This window comes from Anomalospiza imberbis, chromosome 7 (genome assembly GCF_031753505.1).
Source record: "Anomalospiza imberbis isolate Cuckoo-Finch-1a 21T00152 chromosome 7, ASM3175350v1, whole genome shotgun sequence".
NCBI classification, from domain to species: Eukaryota; Metazoa; Chordata; class Aves; order Passeriformes; family Viduidae; genus Anomalospiza; species Anomalospiza imberbis.
The window spans coordinates 14,664,799-14,691,206 of record NC_089687.1 but is presented as its reverse complement, the minus strand read 5'-3'; the positions used below and the strand labels follow the sequence as shown (position 1 = coordinate 14,691,206).

At 43.2% G+C, this 26,408-nt stretch overlaps 1 protein-coding gene across 4 annotated transcripts in view; it reads right to left on the bottom strand.

Annotated features, from left to right (window-relative positions):
- SMARCAL1 (SWI/SNF related, matrix associated, actin dependent regulator of chromatin, subfamily a like 1) overlaps window positions 1-15,085 on the bottom strand; it is a 34,768-nt gene extending 19,683 nt beyond the window's left edge. The window contains exons 1-8 of one of the 4 annotated variants that reach the window (XM_068195502.1): window positions 14,991-15,085; window positions 13,240-14,188; window positions 12,467-12,517; window positions 9,598-9,858; window positions 8,362-8,412; window positions 5,479-5,659; window positions 4,381-4,531; window positions 1,459-1,617 (exon numbers count right to left, since the gene is read on the bottom strand). In XM_068195502.1, coding sequence (XP_068051603.1) covers window positions 1,459-1,617; window positions 4,381-4,531; window positions 5,479-5,659; window positions 8,362-8,412; window positions 9,598-9,858; window positions 12,467-12,517; window positions 13,240-14,098 — 1,713 coding nt within the window. In that variant the 5' untranslated portion in view covers window positions 14,099-14,188; window positions 14,991-15,085. Of the gene's footprint in view, window positions 1-1,458; window positions 1,618-4,380; window positions 4,532-5,478; window positions 5,660-8,361; window positions 8,413-9,597; window positions 9,859-12,466; window positions 12,518-13,239; window positions 14,189-14,555; window positions 14,869-14,990 lie in introns of those variants that run through there. The other 3 variants (XM_068195505.1, XM_068195501.1, XM_068195504.1) reach the window with 3 other exon arrangements.
- Between the last annotated feature and the right edge of the window lie 11,323 nt (window positions 15,086-26,408).

The following is a 26,408-nucleotide window of genomic DNA, read 5'->3' as shown; positions in this document are numbered from 1 at the left end:
AGGGAAGGAGAAAGAGGAATATTATTTCCATAACTGATACTCATTTGCCCATATGTGTCTTTTAAATGCAGCAAACATAGGAGGCCTATCCAGTGCCAGTTGCCTTAATAAGGGGTTAATGCAAATGATAAGGAAAAAAGAAATCTAATTAAGATCCAACTGTTCTGCTGATAGGGCTCACCAGGTGGGTAATAATCTCCTACTTCAGACCCTCAAATGGGCTTCACTTCTACTGCTATAGTAAGGCAGAATTCAAGGCACAAAAAGCAGTTGGCACCCTCCAAGGGTGTATTCTCATCTTTCCATGTGGGTAGAAACAAGCATGCAAAGACAATGTAACTGCTTAGCCTCTCAGACACAGCCTTCTCCCTCCTAAATAACAAATAAGCTACATTAAGTTTCCCAGTCACCAAAAGAAGAGTGGAAGAAAAAGCAAGAAAGCTCAGCACACAGTAGGACTACTCTCATGTGTAAAAACCTACCAAGGGTCCAAATTTGAACATATAAACACACAGAAAGAACATCTGCCAGTTCAGGGCTGGTTAAAAGTTCCAAGGCAGTAGTCTCAAGCCTACAAATATAATAATCTGCATTTCCACCTTGACAGAATGTTTAGTCAGAGTGTGTGTAGGAGACAAAATATAAAAATGAAAATGATCAGTTCCACCATGAGTAGCTTGGTCTCCAAAGAACTCCATCTATTACCACATTCCCATCTGATGCTGAGAAACAGGAAGATTAATATGTTCCAGTTGTCATGATCTTTGGGTAGGTGTGTGTGTGCTGAAAACTAGACTGAGAACATCAAATACTCATAGTAAGCTACATATACACTTTTGCTCTCTATTGATCCAAGCTGGATTTGAAACACTAGATGTTTTCAATTTTTAGTAACTGAAATCCAGAAAAATGCCATTTACTGTGGCTCTGTAAAAAGATAAAAACTGGAATTTGCAGTAATTTATGAAAGAAATGATACAAATGATCAAAGAAGGCTTAATGCAGATTGTCAGTGGAAAACAAACTAAGGGAGATTTTTTTCATGGTTTACCTACATCCTTGATGTTGAAAGGTTTACTGGATAAACACTAACACCACCCTGAAGTCCAAGACTTAAGAAGATACAATTCCATGACTACTGTATTGACACACCACATTAAATACTTTTCTCTCCTGCAGAGGACATTCCCAAGCACAATGAAATCAGAGAGGCACCATAACCAGTAAAAGTGAAAACACAGCCTTAGGAATCACAAAGGAATTCAACTCTACTAGTTATTTAAAAAGATTTCAAAGAAACCTCATGGTTGTACTTATGAAGACAGCTGTGATCGATCACAGCCACAATTGCAAGATACTTTCAGTCCTAAATAAGGCCCACTTAACACTTCTGTGCTGCACAAAGGCTACCCCATTTGCAGCATACAACTGCCTTGAAAATTTTCATGTACCACTTACAACAATAACGACTTGGAATGTGCTCTTAAGTTGTTTGTCCATCCTGCTGAGGAGATCAAAACTGATGATGTTGATCAAGCTTCCTGTTAGGCTGTCTTTCCCACTCACTATGACATTGGTGCTTCCCGGACTCAAGGATGGAAGCCATCTGTGAAATGCCTAGAGGAAGAGGAAAGAAATTAATTGCATTCTGGTGCTTATCTTCTTTGTCAAGATCCCAAAGCACTACACAGAACATCCTCATGAATACTTAGAACATGGACCCACCCCATGCACCATTAGACATCACTTTGGAGCACAGTAAGGGTAAGCCGCCTTCCCATGGCAACCTTCCTGGTAAGGGGAACATCAAGAACAGAACTCAGCCTACAAGGCAACATCTACTTTACATAGCAAGGAAAGCTCAAACCCCATTCCTTCTTACTGGGAAAAAAAAAACCCAACAAACAAAAGAAAAACAAACAAACCCCAGTAATACCCCAAAAACCCAAAGAAAAATCTGATCTTTAGTGGAAATGTGCATAACCTCCGGAGAAAGGTACCTGCTATGCTCAAAGCCACAGAATACTGTGACCACTGCTTACAGGGAAATTTAGTTTTCCCACTCAACAGGAAACCTATAGTTGTGAAACACAGACTTCTAAGCAGTAAACATCTATGACTATAGCAACATTTACTCCATGGTGAGGGTGAAGTACAACTCATCCAGATGAACAAAACTCTTCCACTACCTCCTCTTCTTAAGAACTCCACCAAAAAAAAACCCCAAAACCAAAAAAACAAAACCAAAATGAAAAGATCAAGTTGACAACACACCAGCTGCTCTATGACAGCAGCTGAAATTCATGTGGTAATTGTCATTCAATCAACCTCTTGAAATGCTCCACACACCAGAGCAAGATATCCTCCCCCAAACCCATCTGTTAGCCAGACCTCCCACCATTTCCCTTGTAATTCTGTCCCCAGTGACACCAAGCTCTCTGCAACATTTGAGTTCTGCTGATGTTGCTCTGCAGAAAACTGTCAGGGCCCATCAGGATCTGGTCCCTACAGAAATGTAACCAAATGGTGATAGGAAATGGCATCTCTGTGTCTAGGAGCTTTGCCTGTTGAAATCCCCCAACCACAATCATTCCTCTCCACTGTTCAGCAATCTCATGCAGCAGCAGGAGGAGTTAAAAGTGAGCTTCTCACTTTTCTCAGTATGTCAAAGTAACAATGAACTATCCTTCTCCACTGACTGAAAGCACCACCAAATGAGTGAACGTGCAGGCAAGGTTAGATACCAACCAAAAAACAGGTGCTCGACACCATAGCAAAATTTAAGACAAAGGTGGCAGCAAAAGGAAAGTACCTGGAAACTCCTACTGTACTGCCCTCTCCTTTTATAAAGGCATGCAACTAATTTACACCATAAAATTGATTCTAAATTTTTCACAGGGTGCAGACCTTAGTCCACAAGAAGCACTATGGAACTACCCTGTTAATTATTTACGTTTCAGTGCTGAACTCTAAGTGCATGTGGGTGCAACACTTCTGACCCAAGAGAAGTCACTTCTTGCCCCTTCCCTTAGCACCTTGACTATAAAGTCACTCAGTGGCCTGAGCACAGAAAGCCAAAATAGAACGCTGATATTGCTAAGATGAAGAAAATTTCTGCTGATTTGGTACCAGAGACACCACAAAAGCTTGTACCATTACGGTACAACACATCTGTACAAGAATGAACTGAGTAGATTACAGACTATAATAAATTTCACCTACTGAATTTCTGAGACACATTTTTCTTACTTCTGCATCCATCACATATTCAGAAAATCAACCAGATCTCTAAAGCAAATATCCTAATGAAACATCTCCCACAAGAACCTCCTGGACAGCTGGGAGTAGGGGAAGGATGAAATGAAGCACTCAAATTAAAAAAAAAAAATAAAATAAATAAAACAACCAGACCAAAATGCCTCATATTTCTTAAATCTTCTGAAGCAGAATGTAGAAGTTTATTTGCAGTTGTCCAATACTTCAGGAAACCTAGGCCCAAATTGTTCCTGGTAGATATCCCACAGAAGCAATGGATTCAGGTTAGGTGTTGTCCCACAGGTCTATAGACCTTGAGATTTCAAGTCTGATGATCATCACTCCCTTTCTCAGTAAAAAACTTTATCTTCTTTTCACCCTGCATTTTGTTGCACTACTGGATATTACAACACACACCAAGATGCTCTAACAACTGGTTATAGCACAAACCCAGTAAATCCAAATCAATACTTTTCTCATCAATGCCATACTCCAGGAAAAGCTAAATTCCCACCTCCTCCTTCTCTGGAAATAATTTACTGACCTAAGAGCTCTGGCTCACCTTTTTCTTTCACAGTGAACATTTCACTAGCCTGTGGCAACCCAACAGCCTCAGTGTACAAACTATGGCAGTGATTTATTTCAAGACACATTTCTCAACCATACAAGCTTTCTTGGGCTTTTCCCAACATTAATAAAGGACTCAGAGGAGTCAGCAGCATACACTGGACAGGCCAAAAGACATATTATGACAGACACTTAATGATGATGATAATGGAGCCTTTTGAACAGAATGGAGAATCTCAGCATCTAAAATGCCCCTTAGAACCAACTGACTTGTAGGGAAAAAGTTAAGAGAGGGTCAGAGGACACACTTTCTCTAGCTGTCCCTTTTCTCAACAGATCAGCTGGACTACAAAAAGAATATCAGGCAATAAAAAAAAAATAGGCATATACCATACAGTCAATGCCAAGCAATCTCCCACCATCAAGTTTCTAAATCAATGCATTTTTTTTGTTTCTTTGCCTTAATACATTTAGAAGTTCAACTTTTGCAAAGCACAATCCACCTGACCATCACACAGGCTCTTCATGACCCCGTGCACATGGCCAAGCTCACAGTACCTCTGCCCATGTAAATCTCACAGAAGAAGGAGTGACCACCAGCAAGGGCCATTCCTGCTGGTAATAGGCAGCAATGCAGATGGCCTGGATGGTCTTGCCCAGGCCCATGTCATCCGCAAGGAGCAAACGTCCATTTCTGGAGATTGCAAAACTGGGGAAAAAGAGAGGGAAAGAAGAGTCAAGAAATGGGTTACTATCTGGCAACCAAGATAGCACAAGTCATGGCTGAGCTTCTAATGTGGATCACCTGGAAGTGATCGAGGTTATTCAGTAAACCTGGATTTTATCTCTTAGTCTTCATACAAGGGAGCAACTCTCACAAATCGCTCAAAGCTTGGAAACTCCTGAACAGAGTGGTTCAGCTCAGTTCTTAGAGATTCTGATTTCACATGAGAAGTAGTCTCAAGACCTTACAATTATTTAAAGCACAGTTTTTCCATGATATTACTCACATTGTGTTCCAGAGTTCATTCTGGCTAAGAAATTATTACTAAAAACAGTAGCAATTAAAGATCATTAAGTACAGACTGTCCTGGACTGCATATTGAAATTAACAACTAATGATCATATATGAGGGGGACAGGGACATTTAAAGTTTTATCTGTACATATAATTAGTAATTTTAAATGTTTTAGGGCTTGGGTCTCATTTCCTGGTCCCTTCCCATGCGTATTTAATATTCAGAAAACAGCAACAACAGAAGAGATGCACTTATGCACTTGGGAAAAAAAATTACCTTACAAAATAAAAAAATCATATGACAAATATGTACATACTGAATCACAAGAGGGAGATCAGAGATGTATCATTTGATCAATTTTTTAGACTAGCAAAATACTACTTTCCACCTGACTCATGATGAATTCTATCTTGAAATAAAACAGATGTGTCACTCAAAAAATTATAAAAAAAAATTTAAAATCCCAAACAAACCATACTATACCAAACAATCAAAAGCCCAAAGTGCCAGAGTACAATAGACCCAGAATCTAGAGAAATGCAGAACCCTCCATGAACAAGAAGGCAATCAGGGCACCAATATAAACTACACAATTCTAGACAAGGAGTAGCGCTTAATAGCATGCAAAAAGGACATACTTCACACCTTCCCGCTGAAAGGGCATGAGGCTCGTCACAATTTTGGAGTCCACTACTGAAAGGTCAGCATCGGGAATGTCTGTCAGTGATGGAGATCTCTGCAGTTGAGCAGCAAAGGTCTTAATTACTGCTTCAGGCAGTGGCTCCACTTCTACGGACACAAGGCTCAGTAACACTGCCACTGCAAAGAACAGAGCAGTTTATTATCTGAAAGGACAACATACACACAACTTCCATTATGGATCTCAGGACACAACCCTCAGCCTTGTCAAAAATATAACTTCCTATCCTGAAACAGGTCACAGAAATCATGGCATCATGCACAGGTGTTAGCCTGGCCTCTTCCCTGAAGTCTATTTCAGAACCACATGATGAATCACATCTCCTCCCCTCGTACTTAGACATGATTATAAAAAACTGAAACTCTGATGCCATCATTCAGAGACGATTGCTACTAATACAGCTGGAGCTGGATTATTCATGCTGGAGGGCAGCTTAGGGCACACTTTACTCAGAAATGAAGTACAGATTTGAAAAAAAGAACTCCTGAAGCCTAGAAAGCAGGGGCATCTTTATCTTGACCTTGGGATTCTGTACCTCTGAGGTTTCCACCATACCAAAACCATCAGAAGACAGTTACCTAAAGAATATCATTCATCTTCAATTTTGAAAACTCTCTTCTCCTCCTGTTCCCTGAATTCACACAATTGGGTTCTGCCTCCCATTTACCATGCTTATTTACCACACAGGGTAAGAAAACAGGAAGCACCTCAAGGCTCCGAGAAACAGCCCTTGTACCAGCAGCAGCAGCACTCCAACAGCCATCCTTCAGGACCTACAGCTCCTCCCTGCTCAGCTGGTGGCCACTGCTCTTCCCCTGGACAGAAGCAGCTTACAGGCCAGACCAGCTTACAGGCAGTCACTTCAGTTCCTCAATACTAGTGTTCCTTCACCCATGAAGCCTCACAACTCTACCTTCCCAGTTCAACTAAAGGGATCTCCAGAATCCATTATGCCAAGACTTCAGAGCCTTCATCTTTTCAACCCATGCATCGTAACAATCAGAGCATCTAGCCAATTCTCCTCCTGGATGACCTTATTTTAGTCCCCTCCAGCAGCCTTTCTATCCCATCCCCCCAAAATGAAAGTGTTTCTTTTTAATCCAATAGTTAATTTCCAAGCAAATTAACACCAGTTTTAAACACGCAGTGAGCTGTAACCAAGAAAACTTATTTAATATTTTTTGTTCAGTGACTATGAAATCAAAGACACCTCTACACTAAGAACACAAATGCAGGTGCACAATTTTTTATTGCAGGAAGCAATTTCAGTTTTTTTTTTTAGTAGTCAGTTTGTGTATGAAGTCCAGAAGACAAAAAAAAACCTGCTTGGAAAAACAACTAAAACAAGAACTCACTATACCAGCAGTAAATGCTCTAGAATTCAGTTAGATATTTTTGTTTCAGTTGCCTCCAAGAGGAAAACAGCAGGATGGACCCCTGCCATATAGAGGGGGAAAGCAATTCCAAGAAATATACATATGAAAAGATTTCCATTTGTGGTTGGGCAATGACCAAACTTTTTAAACTCTCTGGTTTAATTTATACTTCTTCAATAGCAGGAACTCTCTCCATCCAAAGAACAGCACAAGCTTGTTATTACACTCACAGAATGAGCTATGTGCTAGTATAATTGCTACAATTTGCTCACTGATAATTCTGTTGCTATTGTTCTGTACATGAGCTGGGAGAGTGATTAAGATATATCTGCCACCAGCATGATTCATCCAACAGACAGTTTTTAGTGAAGTGACCTTTATATAAAGATGACTGAGCAACTAGGCAAAGAGACATTAACCTCTACAAACAGTTCCCCGCTAACAGATCTCTCTGCTGGAAATGGCAACCAGCCTAAATTCTCTTTTTTTTAATTTTGATGTAGGCAAATGAAAAGGCACGTGCTGGAATCCTCAAATGCCCTCACAAATTACACTCTGCAAGATTCATGGAATTATTTTCCTTTCCTCAAATCTGTGGGATTCTGAACACCTCATGTAATGTGTACAACTCCCAGCCAGCATGACTGAGCCTATGACAGACTAGGAGGTGATGTGTCTCTCAGACTGCCTGGCACATGCTACAGGATCAGGCCCTTTGCACATACAAAAGGCCTTTTGACCAAATTGTGAGCGATCATCAGCACTCACCAAAATCAGGAATGTCAACATTCCAACCCTGCAGTTTCATAACCGTCTCCTCCAAGACACACTCACTTGTTTTCAAGACCTGACCTTCCTACACAGCCCCACCACATGGCTTTCAGCCCTACCACCATTACCAATGTTATTAAGACATGCACCATAGAAGCAGGCACTTACTTAATTATTAAACACTCTCTGGTATCCCATGGAAGCAGGAGCCCATGCTGGAAAACAAGTACTCTGAGAAACAGCATTTCAGCTCTGAAACACTCACACTTCCTAAGGATGTGCATAGAGCACCTGGCTTATTATCCTTCTGAAACTTACCCCAACCAAATTCCACAGGCACAAACCCTGACATGAGCACCAAAGCAAACACAGCATGCTGACTGGGATGATAAATAAGAGTTATAATACACAGGACTTGTGTAATGCTATTCATCTCAAAGCACTCTATAAATTTAATTAAACACAAAAACCTGAGAAGCAGATGTGCTAGAAGCATGCTGCAGAGATTGGATGATTCTGCAAAGTTGCATCTATTAGGAAAAAAAAAACATACCAAAACACAGTTCTAAATTTCAGTTCAGCAAGTGACAGTTTCAGCATCGTTACACAGATAAAGGCAAAAGGCAACTGATGCACAGGAAGTTCTCCTTCACTGGAGAAACACAGCTACTCACTCAGTTTGGGGTAATCCTCCAGCAGGAAATTCCACTTTCTGGTATTCATATCTGCAATAGTTACAACAAACACTGTCATAAGTCTCTTAAAAAAAGACTGAATTCTCTGTCCATAAGAACATGTCTATCTACCTATATCGTCTGCACTTCAGAACCATTTTAGAAGACCTGTTACCTTGATCAAAATCAATTCTCCTCTGTTTGCTGTCATATTAAGTAGTTAGTTTGGAGAAGATTTTAAAGTATGACCACACATCTAGAAATGGTGGTATCACCGGAGCAAGCCAAGGTCAGCTTTCCTAAGGAACCCATCTGCTCAAGGATTTTGGCAACCACTTTCTCTTCACTGCAAGAAAGGATGCAGAATGTGTGCAAAGTTTCTGCTTGTGAACCAACAAACTCTGACTTCAGTCAGTAAAACAATCACTTTCAGTTGTGCCTCCGTACCCTAGAGTGAAAGTGCTCAGGAGGGTACAGGAGGAAATTCATCAATATCCAAAATGTAACATCATTGCCAGACCTATCTGGCAGGCTTATCCCTGGGTAGCATCTGTGTGCAACATCCAGGAAAAAAAGACTGAATTCAGAGTCAGGTGAAGGTACAGTGAGCCAGGTGAGGTCCTGCCCAAAGATATAGAGCTCCAGAATTTCTTCTCCATGGTGTCACTGACATTCTGTGACACTGTGCATGTCAACTCATCATTGTGTCTCATTTCCCAAATTACAAGTAAAAAAAAATTTATATTGACCATTAAAATCTGAATGCCAACGTAAAAAGTGTTCTACAGTTACACTTGCCTTGAAAACGTTGGTAAAACTGGTAAATTAAATCTGCTCAGGCAGTTGCAGCCACCATACACCACAGTAAAGCAGAAGTAAGAGAACATCCAGCTGCATTTGATAATAAAGACAAGAACTTTGCATGGTCTCCATAATGCTAGCAAATTATCAGCACAACCCACCTCATTTACAGTATTTACAGTAAATGTAAATGTAATCCTGCTGAGATCTGAAACACCACCTCAGCTAACAGGCCAAGGACATGTTCTGCCATGGGATAAAGTGCTGGACACGGATACAACACTAAACTAGGACTGTAAGATCTTTTAAAATCTTCACCAAAGCACATTCTCTTATGCTCTTTCAGAGGGATGTTCTCTCACCACCTCTCTTCTGTAAAGGAAGAACAGCCCCAACAAGGCCTTTATTGAAAAGCAGACACAGCAGGAGACTCACCATAATTTCTGGAATCCATCTTTTTGAACACTCCAATCACTTCTGTAGAATACCCAATATCGACCTCAAATCGCAAGCGAGATATAAGCACACACTTCCCTTTGACAAGGGCTGAGGATTTCTTCCAGTTCTTACACATCTTCAAAAGGGATTTCACATCAACCCCACTGCCAACAAAATGAGAGCCTGATGCCAAGCCAACCACATTATTTCCTTCTAGTGGTGCCAGAATTACTGATGAAAGTTGATTTGCTGCTTCCACTAGGGAGAATAGAGATATAGAAAAGAATTAATAGCAAAGAACCCACACAAGTTTAAAAGGAATGATGATTCCCTGCTTTCATTCACAGGGACAAAGAATAGGGAAAGCAATGGCCTGGAGGAGGAGGTTGGTGGGATTTTCCACAGAGAATACTGCAGGGGCAAAGGGAATATTTGATAGTAAATGAACAAGGGCATGTCCAGCACTGTGATTGCACTAAGCTCCCTCTCTGTCAGCAATTCTAAAATGTGGCTCCCTAGACCAGCACAAGCAATCTGCAGAAGCACATTTAACAGTAAATTGCACACAGCCTTACAGTGTTTTCACTCAGAAAATCACAGGGACAGGGGCATGGTGACCACTAGCACATGTCTGAAAAGATGGGAAGGTGTTTCTGTAAACAGCAAAAGAAAAGGATTTAAAAATATCTGCCTCCTGCCTCACATCAATGGCTGGTAGACAATCCATCTAAGAGGAATGCTGTGTATTCACAATGCTGTAGGAAGGAATCTAGTCCAAATTCCTAAATCTCTTTTGTTACAATTTAAGTTCATTACCCTTTATTCTGTCTTACTGTTAGACTTGCACTTCCACCCAGCCATCTGCGCTCCTGTCTTACCCATCACCAGCAATCACCTCTGACACAATGCCAGGGCACGGAGAGTGGAGGCACACAGCATTTTACAGATGTTAGCATGTTAGCCTGAGAACACAGCTATTCACAGAAATAAACATGCCACTTATCCCTGCGTTTCTCTGCCAACCTATACCCACATGTCGCCTTTATTATTGTAACTGAACTCTGATGGTTAAGGAATGGGAATACTATTTCTTATACTTTTTACAGCACCAAAGTAGTGAAGTTTGTGCCCAAGCCTCTGCCTCACAGATACTACAGTAACACAAAGATTCATGGACATCTCCAGAGTCCATTAGACTCAAAAGCAGGGGACCATTAAGCACACTCTGCCTTCAAGTACTTGTGGAAGGCAACTTCCCCTCTCTGGAAGATGTTTAGAATAAACCCAGGTGAATCCAGTCCTTTGAGCACTCAGCTGCTCATCATGATCCTCTCTGCTTCTTTTTAAGTAGTCCAGAAAACTGATATGCAACAAAAAAGTACAAACTTTAAGTAAGTTCAGTGGTCAAGATGTGAAAATGGAGAAAAAATTCATACAATTTCTTCCTAATCAATTAACAAATAAATCATTTGGGTATCATCCAATATATATTTTAAAATAAGTGACTTCCTGAATAAATCCAAGCATTTGAGATTTCTACTCCAAATAAAAAGTTTAGGAGTACCCACTGAAAGTAATTTTCAAACTAGAGGGATTGAAAAACACCAATTTACACCTTCTCCTCCCAATGCCCCAAGCAAAATATTTTAAATACTACTGGTTTAGCATTGTGTAGTTAGAGGTCACCACTACAACTAAAACTGAAAGAAATTAGGGGATGGGAAAAAGCATATTTTACTCCTTTATTTCAACATTTGTTTTTAGGTTTGACTGCATGTTTAATTTATAGTACAAAGAAAAAAAAAGGTGATACGGGGATCACATTATTCAGAAAAACTAAATTACAAGTGAGAACTTTAAAAATAATTGGTTTACACTTTCACTTTTACATTTTCAAGGCCCTTTTAAATTAGTTCCGTTTTCTCAGGCTATTTTCCCCAATTTCATAGGCCAATGTTGGTCACATACTGTCTTCACTTGGGAACAGGAACTTTCCACACAGTACTCGTGTATTTCATAGCTTCAAAGAAAAATGCTTTATTTCTAAAAACCATTCTCTTCATTTGCAGGCTCCTTGGTAGAGAGACTCTGCTCTCATCTGTACTGGATACACTTCAAGCAAGCCAACAGCATTTAAATTATAAATGTGTGGCAATTCACATGGGAAGCTAAAATACCAGCACTCAACTGTGGTTTTTTAAAGTGCTCAACACAGGCCTAATTCTGTTCCCACTGAAATCAATAGTGATTTATCACTCACTTCAGTACAGTGTGCTTCTGAAAAGCCTACCTGAAGTGTTTGCCTCTATAATCTCTCAATCTTTCCAGAATAAGATGACAGGAGAGGAAAAAAAAGATAAACCCATCCTTGTTATACCAAAAAAAAGGCAAATTCATTTTCAGTCTCACTCAAAACCCTGGAGAACTACCCTTTATTCTTTTCTGACACACAAAATGAACAATGAAAGTGTTTATATAAGAGCTATTTAAAAAGAAAATACATGAATGGACCCAGAAATTAAGCATTAGCCACTGGAATACACTCAGATTTCAAAACAAATTCAAAACAAGTACCAGCACAGCAGATAATTTTCCTATGATCTTGTTGGTTGCTGAAAAAATCAATGGTAGAGAAAGTGCCACCTGTGCTTGGTATTTAGATTACACGAAAAATTAAATTATTTCTAATCAGCTACAAAGTATCAGAAAAATGTTATGAACTAGACGCCTAAAAGTTGTACATTATTTTTAAGTAGCACTACTTTTATTACTTAAGACTAACAAAGCTCAACAATAACTATGGAAAGCAGGGGAAGGAGGGGTTGTCAAGATTCCACTTGTTTTTTATCATTCAACGTTTACTTACAGACACTGCTGTAATCTTTCATGCTGAAATTCCATTTTTTCATAGCAGGATCTAAAGTAGGGCAAGAGTAATAGGGCAGAATATGAATCATTTGGGGCAGAAAAAAAGTGGTGATGCGAAATGTCCATGCAAGGTAAAAGTATTCAATTTACTCATACAAATTTTTTGCCACACATGTGAAAAACAGTTATACCCAAGTTTGCAACTACATAACATACCCAAGTTTACAGCTACATAACACCAGAAAAATCCATGAGGAATATGAATACTAAGACAAGAATGCAACGGCCATTCACAGGGATCAGTAACACATGAGGGAAAACAAGAATAGAATATAACAAATAAAGATAATGGTAAAAGATCAGAAGAAAGACAAAAGGGAGAGATTCCACTGCTCTCTGTAACCCAGGAAACAGAATCAGCTCCTAACTCTGAACTATAGCTGAAGTGACCCATTTTCACATCCCAGTTTATGAATAACTTTGCTTCCTTCACTTCCAACAAACTGACCAGCTGCTGCCACTAAACTTCTCAGAGCACTGCTCATAAAGCAAAGCTTCAGACTTCTTTTCTAAATCCAAGCTCAAGCTATTTATGTCCAGAATTTCTATCCAATTTAATCTGTATTTACTTCTTTAATCCCCCATTAATGCCACATATTCCACCCCAGCAATAGGTACACTGGTAAGAGCAAGTAGCAACTACAATGGCAGCAGATGCCAAAACTTCAACCCATTTTAAAACAGAGATAAAAGAAAAGAAACAATTCTTACCATAGGCTTTGCTTGGCACCTTCTTAAACACAGCAATAAGTTCAGCATTGTACCCTATTTCAACCTGGAATCGGTCTTCCCCATATTTCACACATTTTCCTTTTGTAACGTTTGCTTTCTTGTGAGAGGCAGCTTCAAAGGTAGAGCCCCCACCAGCAGAGCTGGTCAGCTTCTGCATGCCACCACTGGCCTGAGAGACAAAACCTCCCCCTGTTCTTTCTGTCGGTCTGTTTATGTTTATCAGCATTTCTGAATCTCTCAGGGCCGCACTGCTTGATGGTGAAACATATTTAATGGCAGATTTGTTCTGAGCTTGTAAATCTTTACTACCATCAGGGTGCCCATTATCAGTCAATCTTGGATGAGGTGGTCCTGTGGGGTTTTTGAAAGCTGGGCAGCATTTGGGCTGCTGGAATGTTCCATGATTAATTGAAGTGTACTGTCCATGTTCCTGACTACCAGCATCCAAGTAATGTTTATGGGAATAACTCAGAGAATTCGGGATCACTGCAGGGAACTGCTTTAGGCCACTTGCTTGTTCCGAATCCTCTGAACAACTCTTTTGCTGCTCTCTGTGTGAGCCAGCCATCTGTTGGTAATGGTTATAGCCTTTCTGGAGACAGCTCTTCTGCTCCACAGGCGTGTCTGGATGCTGTCGGGGCTGGCTGGTGAACCCGACATGACTGTTTTCTTCCTTCGAGCTTCCCGGCTTGCCCAGCCTCTGCCCTTTCTGCGGAGCTGCAGCAATGCCCACGTGCCCAGCCTCCTGGGCTGCCAGCCTCTCTGCTCTCCTAGCCAAGGCTAGCCGGCGGTTCTCTTCAATCCTTCTCTTTTGCTCCTCTGTAAGACCTGATGACATCTTCAACAATTCCAACAACAAATCCGTACCAAAACTACATTGGGAATTAATCACACGGGCAACTGCTTCTTTAGAGGAAGAGAGGCCAGTCTATAGGAAAAAAAAATATTATTGTATTGATAACTTAGTATTATTAGTGATTGAGTATTACTGTAACTAATCCTACATGAATCTAGTACAGCAAAGCTGTCACATCAGTGCTGAGCCATTATCAGCAAGTAGACGGTAACAGACACTGATAAGGCCTTGCATGCCAGTCCTGCATGGATAAAACATATGGAAAAAAGGAGAAAACTCCTATTCCACTACTGTTCTGAGTACTCTTCTCTGCATAACTAATAAAATAGCAAAGCACGGGGACACCCTGCACGGCAGAGGCAGCCCTGCGAACGCACATGGAGGCAAAGGATTACATCCCTGCACAGCCTATGGTGGAAATGCGTCCTATTTCAGGCACCTTTTAGCAAAGATGGGACGCTGCCCATCTTCCCTGTTCACCTTCGGTTCCTGGGTATCTCACAGAGCGTGGCAGACACATGCTGAACCCCACAGGACAGAGCCAGCTCTTCCCGAGAAGCATCCATTCGCAAGTCACGGACCTCCCAATAGCAGCGAGGAGCCGGCTCCCGTGCCCTCTCCCAGCAGCCCGCCTCGCTCCCTGCGCTCGCTGCCCACGTCCAGCGGGACGCCCGCCCCCTCCATTCCTCAGCTTCCTGCGGGCGGTGGGGTTCACCGCCTGCCCCCTCCTCTCCCAGAAGCCGGGCAGGCTCCCGTCCCAAACTCCACGGAGGTCCCGACCCACCCCGACCCTCGGGCCGCCGCGCCGCCCTCCCTGGGTCGCGGAGGTCAGGCCTTGTTCCCCGCCCGCCCCGAGGCTCCGCCGCCCGCTCACCGCCGGCGGGCACGGCCCGGAGCACCGTCCAGGGACTACAGCTCCCAGCAGGCCCTGCGCCACCGCCCGGCGGCACCGAGCAGCCGGGAGTGCACAGCACGTCGGGAAATAAGAGCGGCGCGCGGGGCGTTGGGAGATGTAGTCTTCGGGTCGCAGCGCCATCTCGGGGGCGCTGGGTTTGCGGCGTTCCGTGGAGGGAGCCGGGACCCCGGGGCAGCTCCCACCACCCGCTCAGGCCCCGTAGGGCGTGCGGGACTCTGCTGCCGGCCCCTGGCTGAAGCCTTGCCCCAGGCAGCACCCAGCGCTGTACGGCCGGGGCGGACCCCCTCGCTGGCTGCCCCTGGAGTGTGGCTCTGGCTCTCCGATGTTCCTGGTCCTGAGTGGTGACTGAGCGGGGAGTCAGCAGTGGAGCTGGTGTGGGAGAACGGGTGGCGGCACTTGTCTGCAGTGAGGAAGGAGTCTGCCCCCGGGGGTTAGGAGCAGCAGCTGGCATTGCAAGGCTGCTTTGTCGTTTTTGAATATCGATGCTAGCTTGGAAAAGACCTCTGAGATCATCAACTCCCACCTATGCCCAAACACCACCATGTCAACCACACCGTGGCACTGAGAGCCACCTCCAGTCTTTCCTTACACACCTCCAGGGACAGTGACTCCACCACCTCCCTGGGCAGCCCATTCCAATGTCTGATCACCCTTTCTGTGAAGAAATTCTTCCTAACATCCAACCTAAACCTCCCCTGGTGCAGCTTGAGGCTGTATCCTCCTCATCCTGTCCCTGGCTGCCGGGGAGAAGAGCCCTACCTGCACTAGCTGCAATCTCCTTTCAGGTGGTTTCAGAGAGTGATAAGGTCTCCCCTGAGCCTCCTTTTCTCCAGGCTAAACACTCCCAGTGGGCCCCCATCATGGAAGGTTTTCAAGATCCAATTGGACAGGGTGATAGAAAACCTCATCTTGGCTCCCTTTCCCACAAAGGGTTAGATCAGACGATCTTTTGAGGTGCTTTCCAGCTTGGGCTGGTTTATGATTTTGTGAATATCTTCAAAATAAGGTGATTATTCATATTTGCATCAGTTAAAATAAAAGGGCCTCCCATGGCTTTAATTATACATAGGGCTTGATTATACATGTCAAGATGCCTTTCCTGAACAGTCATGTTCCCCATGTTGGTGACCAGAGCAGTAACTGGGGAGAAAGCAGAGAAAAGGCCCTGGGGAGCACCATAAACCCCTCCCATCTCAGAATTTTACTACCCAGCCCAGTGGCAGCCCCAGAGCTGCCATCCCTGTCCCCAGACACCATTTTCTCTCACCTGACAGGCCCTTTGGCTCGGGACACTGAAGCCAGCTGGCTGTTTTACAGTTTATTCATTCTTCTCTCTGCTAGTTAATTAGAAAAGGTTATCATTAAATTGCTTCCTGATTAAGCAGCAGTGACTGCCATTAGTCAGGAGCTTGTCAGCCTGAAAAAAACAAGGCAGGCAGGAAGAGTGAGGTGCAACTCAACACACACCACAATGCTGAAAGTGCTGCTCCTCACCTGGGAATCTCACGCAGACATGAGCACACCACATGCACACAGGCACTTCCAAACACACCACTTTAAAAGAAAACCACAGGCTAAGGAGACATCTGGGTCCAGGGTTTTGTCCCAGCTTCTCTCAAGCAAAAAAGTCAAACCTTTTTGCACGTTTCAGGTCCTCTTGCTGCAGAGCATGTTTGCATAGCCCCATGGTCTCTGTCCAGATCTTCTGCCTTTGCCCTTTCTTCCCCTGCAAGCCAGCAGACGCCAGGTGGCTGCACAGCAGAGAGAGAAAGAAGCGGATGAGAGACCTTTTTTCTCTCTTTCTTGCCGCACTTTTAACTGCCCAGAGCTGAACCAGATCCCAGTGTCACATATGGATGAGAGAGAGAGGGAACATGCTGAGCATAACCCCCCAACTGTTTCCAGCCACCTTCTCCCTGCCAGCAGGTACCCAGTTCCAGGTCTCTAGAGATGGCTCCTTATGCTTTGAAAGATCTTGTGGGGGAAAAAAAATCCCAACAACTTGGGAAGATTGAGAAAAGCCCCATCCAAGGACTGTCCCCGGCTCATGCAAATATTGAGAGCAGAGCATTGTTTGCAGAGAGTTCTTGGGTTGCACGGTCAGGCAGACACAGACAGACGTTGAAGCATTTGCTCCATATGGCACAAGTTCAGCGAGACACAAGGAACAGCCCGGCCATGCAGAGAACAGACCTACAAAACGAGAGGCCACTTGCAAGCAGTTTGCTGGTACACTCCAGGTGTCCTTTCAGTCAGAACATGCTTCCAGCAGTGGCTTGGACTCTCCCTCCACATACTGGGTCAGGAGCAGAGATGCAGAGTGAAAATCCTGGGAGGGATAGTGCACCCCAGCTTTGCTGCAGAGGAAATGGTTCACATTCTTCCAAAGAAGTGCTCCCATCGGTGGAAAAAATTAAGGAAATTAGGTTCTCAGTGTTGTTCTTCGGAGAAACTTTGTCTCATTTGGATCATGCTCTAAACGTCCTCTCATGAGCTGGGCTGGCTGACTGCTGGCTTCAAATGAGCCAGAACTGCCTGTATTGTACATCTTATATGAGCAGCAGCGAATATCTGAATTATGAATCTACCAAAATTCCGGACCCATTCTGGAAACTCATGGATTATTCTTTGAGGGGTCTTAGGCTGCTCTTTAGACGTCCTACTACTGTCATATTGAAAATATTTTCCCCATTTCACCACTTTGCCAACACACCTTGGTGGTTCTCCACATGAGCAGAGCTCGCTTCCTTCCTCCTGGATGTCTGGCCAGCCTGCACTCTCTGCTGGGGCTGAATTGCATGCAGGGCTGCTGTGTGTAGCAATGCTATCCAACAGAGAACTGGAAATCAGCCCAGGCTAAGGATCCTGAGATGCCCCAGCTTCTGGGAGGGTTTTGGTAGCCCATACTGAGCTCAGAGACACCATAACCAATGCCCAACTGCACCAGTCTTTGACTAGCTGTGGAGAACTTGTAGTTGTACCTTCTAAAATAAATTAATCACATCAGTTCGTACCCAGCTAAGACCAGTCAAGTGGTTGGACTGGGGACATAAAGGTCAGCTTTTAAGAGAAGGCTGTGGTGCAGGAAAGTCAGAGAAAGGCCCCTGGACTGTTAGAGCTTGTTCCAGATGGAGAAACCTTTCTTTTGGGCTGCTAGGGTCTGACCTGAATACTCTTTACAAGACCTGTCCTCTGTAGGCTGTGGGGTTGTGCTTCCTTTGCTCTGGTTAGGGATTCTCAAGGGGGTCAAAGCTGCCTAATGGGGAACTCAAGCTCTGGGCTTGGAGGGCCAGGGTGTGCTTGGGTTTGGGGAGGTGCTAACCCTGAATCACCTACAATTCCCTAGATTTCTTTTCTTAGACAGCTTTAAATCCCCTCAACTTTCCCTGTGCCATTGAGGCACATCGAGGACCATGGCCTCTTGGCCCATTTGACAGCTCAGGTCCTTTCCCTGAGCACCTTTGTAGGACCAAAGGCAAAATTTGGACAAAATTTGCTGAATCCTGCTGTCCTTGAAACTCTGATGAAAGGGCACCTGCAGAGGATTTTCAGTGAGTTTTTCTAGCATGAGAAGGTTGCTCCCCTCCTCTGACTGCCAGCTCAGTGAAGACCACTTATTTTTCCCTGCTTTTTGGCCACCCAGTGCAAGAAAAATTAGTCACTCTCCATTCTTTTGAAGCAGCCTCTTTTATCTACACAGCTTGTTCTTCCCTGGCATGCTGAAGCTTTCCTGCTCTTGTTTATAGTACAACCCCTCTAACAGATTGCAGGGTCTCTTTTCTGCCTTCTGTCCTTCTTGGCTGGATTTCCCTCCATAGCTCCAGTCCAGAGCAATGGTCTGCACAGCACATGGCCCTCGCTTTGCTGCCAGGCCACTGCCTCACAGAGCTGCTGCAAAGTTGAGTCTACTCGTGATCTTTTGTGTGATACAGCACAAGAGACAGGTGTGGGGGGCAATGCTTTGCCACCCAGAACAAAACTTTGAAAGAGAAAAAACCCCACATCCTATATTGAGATTCAAACAGCATTTCCAAAGCTTCTCTGTCACCAGCATTTAACACAATATGAGCTGTGATCCAGCTGGGTTGAGGGCACTGGCAATGTAGACTCTCCAGTATCTTATGCTTAAGATTGGAGCACAGCACACCCTTCTGCTCTACACGACTGGTTGGGATTTTTTGTTTAGATGTTCAACAGAACTTTATCTTTGTGAAACACAGTTGAACTGGCAGAAGGGTCCAAAGTTAGAAGGAAAGGCCTGTGTGCACACAGAGACAATTTAACTGCATAAGCTTTATTTCTTTAGGAAATGAGGTTAAACAAATCAAAGTTGCATTCCTAGTTCTATTCTGGAGCTTAAATTATTGGCCTGGTTTACAAGCTCAGAATAAGCAGCTAATCCTATGGCCTTGTGTTTATATGAAGCCAAGTACTGAGATCCTGTTTGTTAAAGCTAGCCACAGTTCTCTGCCCTTTCTCCTCCTGGTGCTTAAGAGACCCAGAGATATGGAGATATCCTTTAAGCAGTAGAATCAGAGGTCACTGGTGTGATATTACACCAATGTGATATTAATGGTCCTTTGCTCTTTCACAGGAGCAGCATCTTTCCTTGAAGGATCTCAAAGCATAGTCCTGACCAAAAGGAATTGTCAGAGCACCTCTGGAGTTCTGTGGGATGGAAGGTCTGATGCCAAGGGGTCTTCCAAGAGACACTCAGACCTGTGGCATGCTCAAGACTTTCCTAAAAGCCCTGAGCTTACAGTGGGTTCTGATACGATTGTTTGCCATTCTCTGCTGTGGCTTAGATGGGAGAAACATAAGACCGCTGCTTGAATTAGGAATGTGGACTCAGCAGAGGACACCCTTCTACCCCAGTCTTCACTCAACCAATGATGCAGGAATGTTGCTCTCATCTTAGAAACCTCTGTGAGTGCAGTTCTTGGAAAGTGAGCCAGAATCTGGCCTTGACAAACAGCACGCTTAAGCACATGCTCAACTTGAAGTGTGTGCTTAAGCTTGTTAAGCCTACTTCTTCAACAGAGAAGATTTTCCTTTGTGTTGGGAGTCTCATCTGCTAAAGAGGGAGGAAGTCACAAGGTGATTTGTTTGTTATATTTTGTATAGCAGCCTGATCTAGAAAACACTTGCTGTCAGCCGCAGTATTTTGCTACCAGCTTGTCTCAGTGATTTCCACTGGGCTCCATGGGATAGCAATTATTCCACAACAGGGAGTACTCTTGAAGTGTCAGGGCAGTGTGCTTGCAAGGTACTGCTGCAATCTGCCCATACATGTCTTATTATAAACCCCAAGGGTCATAGGCAATGGGAGCACACGTGCTTTGTTTAGGGAGGGCATTTCCCCTTTCTGATCCTAGTAAAAATCGTAATAGCCAGATCCTGAGAAACAGCCATAAAGGTTCTGTTTAAAAGATTGAGACTACAGAAAGCAGATGCTCATCAAGTTAAATAAGGAATTTAACTAGCCAGCATTTTATCTTGTTTTCAGCAACATGATGACAAATCACATCTTAATAAAATAACATTAGGGAGCAGCACAATTCCAGTGCTTCAGGAAATGAGAAGCAGTATAAATTATAGGCCTGTTCCCACCAGAGAAGTCGTTCACATTCAGAAATCTGACAGGCTGTTAAGATGGATAGTGTTTTAGCAAAATGGTCTGGTGGCATTTAGAAAGATTTACACCACTTTTGGCTTTAAAAGTTTTAATACAAGGTGATGAGAGAGGAGGAGTGGCATGAATAGCTCAATGGACTGGTAATGCAATTAATATTTTTTTATTCCTGTGGTGGCGCAGGTATGCAGGGTTCTTCACAAGTGAGTAGAACAAAGTTGTACTTTCCTCAGCGGGGCTATAAATAAACAGAGATGTTATACATTGTACAGTAAGTAACAACTTTAGTGTTTGTCATGCCAAAATTCAACTACAAGCTCTCATTGGATGTTTTGTGTAACCTACTGATTCTTGCCTAACACTGAGAAAGGTTTATAAAGGATCCACAGAAAGTTTCTTCATGACCTGGTTTGAGAATCACAAAAGTTTGTCTAAGCTCAGCTTCTGGGACCCAAGAAACTACTGTTGTTTGGAATATTTATGTCCAGTAAAAAGGATTACAAAGCATAAGAATTACAACAATAACAGATGAGAAGAATTAGCTTAATTATACAAGAATAAAGGAATTACTTCTCCCATTCAGCATGTCTGTCCACTGAATCCTTTTTTTTTGTCTGTACCAGGGATCAGACCCAAGTTTTAGGTGAAAGATCAGGTGATCTTCACATAGCTGTCTACTATAAAATGCACATTTCGATTCTAGATTATATATTGAGGCAATACATTTCCCTTGCTGATAATATGCTTTAACAACAGTTATTTCTGATGATCTATTTGACATTTTCCATCTTTAATATTCAGAAGTTGCTCCACAGAGCAACTCTTCATATTGCTCCATAGAAAGGAGGAAAGTGCAAGAGTTGTCTGATTGGATCTCTTTGTCATGTGAGGGTGCACACATACAGAGACAGTACAAACACTGAGTTTATTGAATCAAAGACAGTCAGTGCAGAAGTGTGGGTTGGGAGTGGGTCTCCTATTTTAACAGGCAAGAAATTCCTTTTAAGGTTATCTTGCAGGAGCTTGATTTAAGACTGAGTGTGGAAAAGTGAGGTTTTCTCTTCTCTCTTTCGTTGGAAAAGAATTGAAATGTATTGACCTGGAAAATCCAAGCTCAGAAACAGCAGCTGGGTTTTCAGCAAGTCTCTTGATTCTTTCCCTGTTGTCCGTCTGGATTCACTGAACACAGAGAAATCAAGCACTGCTTCTGAGGTCAGGTGAAGTTTGGAAATGGCCACAATTTCCATATTATTTTGTGAGGATGGGAGGCACTGCTCCGTGCTCTGAGAGCGCTGCTGGATGTCAAGGTCTCTAAGCAGTGCTGGGTATGACTTCTCATTTGCAGAGCTGTTTGCAGAATTGGACCCCAAGCCCTCCTGGAGCGAATTGTGAAGCAATGCACAAATCAAATCAAGATGCTGACTGAGATTGCATCATGGCACAATATCATGCTGGCAGAATTTGAGGCTAAAAACAGTGACATTTATGTCCTGCAATGTCTAGTACATCGTAAGGTTGTAAAATGACAACTGAGTCTTGGAGGACAAAGACTAACCCCCATGTGCCCTGCAAATACTTTCCAGTCCACAGACAAGTTAAAGACCAGGTCTTCAAAATCTTCTGATCAGCACCTGAACTTGATCTCCTAACAGCACAACATGTAGATCCCTCTGAATTTGCAGGTGCTGTCAGGTTTTATTCATGGACATGACATCTTGCAGTATTAATGTTCCCTGTGGATGCCACCACCTTTTTTTTACAGATTTTCCACACTTTCATTAATTACTTAATTGGCACTCTGTAGTATAAGAATTGAAGAGTATTCCTATAGGGCAGTCTTACTTTAGACAGGCACCATCTATTTGCAAGCTGAATTAAAAACAACTGGGAAAAGCATTTTCTGTTGTCCCTGCTTCATCCCTGATTTCATCAACAAAGCTGATATATTGCCAGATACTGATCCCACTACCTGGGATTTGTCCAGGTTGAGAACTTATTAGTGTTTATTTGAGGGAAGAGGGAGAGAGGGGGAGAACACAGCTTGTATAAATCAGATTAAAGTATTGACAACTCCTAAGCAATGCTCATTCCAGGAACAAGTTCACTATGTGATAACACCACTGCTATAAAAGAATTGCATTTTGAATGCATGCCACTCTGCAAATACCTGGTGGGTCATGAGTTCTTGAGGCTTAGCTCCTAGAAAAGAAAACAGGATTGTTGAAGAAGTTAAATACTCTAGATGGGGATTGTGTGAATGATTTAATATGTGGGAAACTTCACAGCTGTTGGACCCTGCCCTAGCAGAGGCATCTTGGATTAGAGGAGAGTAGAAATTATTGCAGGTGATACAGACGACATGAAAAAATCCAGGTCTTGGCCCAAGCCTAGTGAGCAAAGAACTCCACTGTGTGCCATGATTAACCTTGGCTTGTACATTTCAGTGGGAAGGCATGGTTAAATGCAAACCCAAAAGTACAAACTCCTGTCTCTTCTCTCCATGTGGCTGCTGGATGTCACAACCATGAAATATAATAGTCAGTGTGTGTTGAGAGTCCTCCTCTCTGCCTGGTCCACAGGTAATGTATGTCTGTCTTTGATTTCAGCTATGGAGCTCAGCTCGGGCTGCAGAAACTGGTGCTTTTCTCTTGGGAGCCCTCGATGCACTCAGCAGCAATGCAGCTTTGCCACTGGTGTTGAGTCTGGGCTTGGCTTCCTGACTGTCAACCTGGCATCTTCTATCAGCACTAAAAAGTCCTGTGTTATTTTTATCTGATACTTTTTTTTTTTTTTTTTTTTTTACCACAAAGCAGAATGCATATGGATAGCAATGGATAGCAGGGTAGTAGGAAGCAGAATGAATATGGGGAGCAATGGATAGCAGGGTAGTAGGAAGGAAAGGGGACAGCTACATCTGCAAGTAGAGAGCTCTTCAGTGGCTCTACCAGTATCCCAACCTCTTTCCCCATCCCTCTTTTACATGCAGACAGAGGCAGTTGAGCAGTGGCAGATGGGGAAAGAAAATAGATAAATAAAAGTGTCAGCGGGATGGATTGATTTGCACTTGGTCTCCTCTCATCTCTCTGCATATGTCTGCTGGTATGTAAAGATCACGCAAGCAAGGGACTTGGCACTGACCTGGAAAATTTATATCACTGAACATAAAAATGAAGCAAGAAAAAAAAATGTAGGAAGGAGGTGGTCAGGGAAGAGAACAAAAGGAGATTAATTTTTTTTTTCCCTTGTACATCAGGATTTCATTGGGAACAGTGATTTTATGGGATCATGTGGTGCCAGTGCTACTGCAGGTGCAGCTCTGCTTCAGAGAAAAGAGACCATGTGGGCAGTATCCTGTGCTGAGATCCCTTGAGGTTTTGATCCTTTTCTGCCTAAATGAGAGTTCTCCAAATGGCATCAGAGCCAGTCAAGGGTAGGCTCAGCAGCAGAGTCCCAACATATGATGGTTCTAGATAGAAAAGACTCCATCTCTGTCTGCACAGTCTCCTGATACTCAGGAGGCTCTACCAGTACCTCCACACACCCAAACAACTTCAGGGAGAGCAGGAGAATACATCTCAGTGTACTCTGGACCAATTCTCCTGTGATTTACCAGTTTTTCATTAAGTCTTCATGCTTAGCATGAAGGTCATGCCCAGCATCACAGGCAGGTTCAACAGTGGAATGAGGTTCAAATTTGGCCTGTGTTTTATGCACAAAAACCTTCATTTTTAGAAAATGCTGGAAACATTTTTCCTAAGGCACCATTCTCCAAGGCATCCTTGCCTCCTTTTCATTACTAGCTTCTACACAAATGCAGGATCTTTGGTGCTTAGTCACTCCACTGTTCCTGCTGTTTATTGCCTCCAATGGGCATAATTCTCTGCTTAGGAGACCTTTGCGAGTTGCTGCGGAGGAGCCGTGGGCTGCTGTCATCCCGCTTCCAGGGGGCAATAAACAGCAGCAGTCAAACTTCCACGGAAGAAAGATTGTGCGATTATTCAGTCATAAAAAGAGGGAAGAAAAATAGAGATATATTGCATGTGTTCTTACTTGCATATCACACAAGGATGTGCAAATTGCTCTCGAAGAGAGCCGTGCTATGAGGTAAAATAGTTCCCTACGCAATGCTTCACTGCAAACTCAAGGGGGAATTCTCTTGCCTGTGCCTCAGTTTCCCAATATAAATCAAAGGGGTTGTAGCTCTTCCCATCTAGCTTAAGTGCTTTCAGGGCCAGGAGTTAACTTTTGTCCTTACAGGGCAGGGTAGGAAGGCAGGGTTGTGAGTTTGGCAATGATGCAGGGAGAGAAGTGTTTCCCGGGGTTGACAGCTTGTGTTTTCCCCCTCTTCTTGAATGAGAGCACATTGTCTAGGAGGAAGATCCAGAGAGACCACCCTAGTCTTAAGATGGAAAGGACTGGTATTAGTGTCAGCCCATCACTACAATTATCTGCATTATGACCCGAGGGTTAAAAAATATCACCAGAGAGAGCCCAAGCCTGTTAGGAAGGAAAAGCCCTTTAAGCAGCATGGAATTGCTGCCTACTTGCAGACACTGGCTCAGAAACCAATACTTTTGAGGGTTTCCTTTTAGGGTCTGTGAGACTGAATATTTCAGTCTACAGGGACCAAGTCACTAGGAGCTGCATGACCCCAAAGACTAGAGGAGATTTCCAGCTCATCAGCAATGAGGGTTTATCCCACAGGTAAACCCAGGCACTCACCACCTTTATGGAGATGTTTAGCTTATGGCAGCATCCATCCCTAAAATGCTCCCCCACAATAAAATGTAATTACAAAACTCTTTAACTACATAAGCTTCTAAATCAATTAATTATCTTGGCAAGAAAATGTGTATGGTTTTGAAATCTCGCTTTAATTAACATAATGTGCATTAGGAAGCAGTAGATCTGGGCCATCACTTGGACGTAACAGTCTCTCACTTCATGTGCTCCTGAGGCCCTAGGAGAGTGTCAATGTGACGTTTAAGCTCCTTTTCAAATACTGTGTCTTGGCCACATGCAAGGCCAAGACCTCCTTTTCAGAACAAAGTTTCCATTCTGAGGTACTATTGGGGGATGCTCCTTAGGAATGCAATGGTCAAAAATCAATTCCTGTTTCCATGGATGTAAATCCATTAATTTTTCCCACTCACCGCTCTTCTATTTCCCTCTGCTTTCATTGTCTGCACTATGCCACCTCCAACAGCCCTGCCTTTATATCCACACTCCTCTCTTCCTGATGGAGCCTTCAGTTCATTCATTGACAGACACTGCACTTGTCCCTTGTGCAAAGGTGTGGGGAGAGGTCACCAAGGAGAGTGATACCTGCCAGAGTGGAACCTTTGTGCACTTACTAGTGACAGTTGTGAGCTTTCCTGTATTTCTGATGTACGTTGGAGCATATTCAGGGCAAGAGGGAGAGAAAACACAGTATCTTAACAGGCTGTGGCTCAGCCCAGTGTTTTGTGCCTGACATTTCCAGGCAGATGTAGAAGCCTACTGCCTTCTTCTGTGAAAATGATGTGGAGCTGGTGCATACAGTGAGGAATTCTTCAGCACAGGGAGGCATTGGATGTCCTCCTGCAATGTACTTCAGTGTGCCTTTCTATCATCTACATTTTTCCTGCTCTTCTCAAGACCCATTTTATCCAACAAAGATTGTTTAGGAGACACCTAAAAAGATCTTCTTCTCCTATCTGGATCTTGGCCTCTATCAACATGGAAACTCACCTACTGCTCATGAA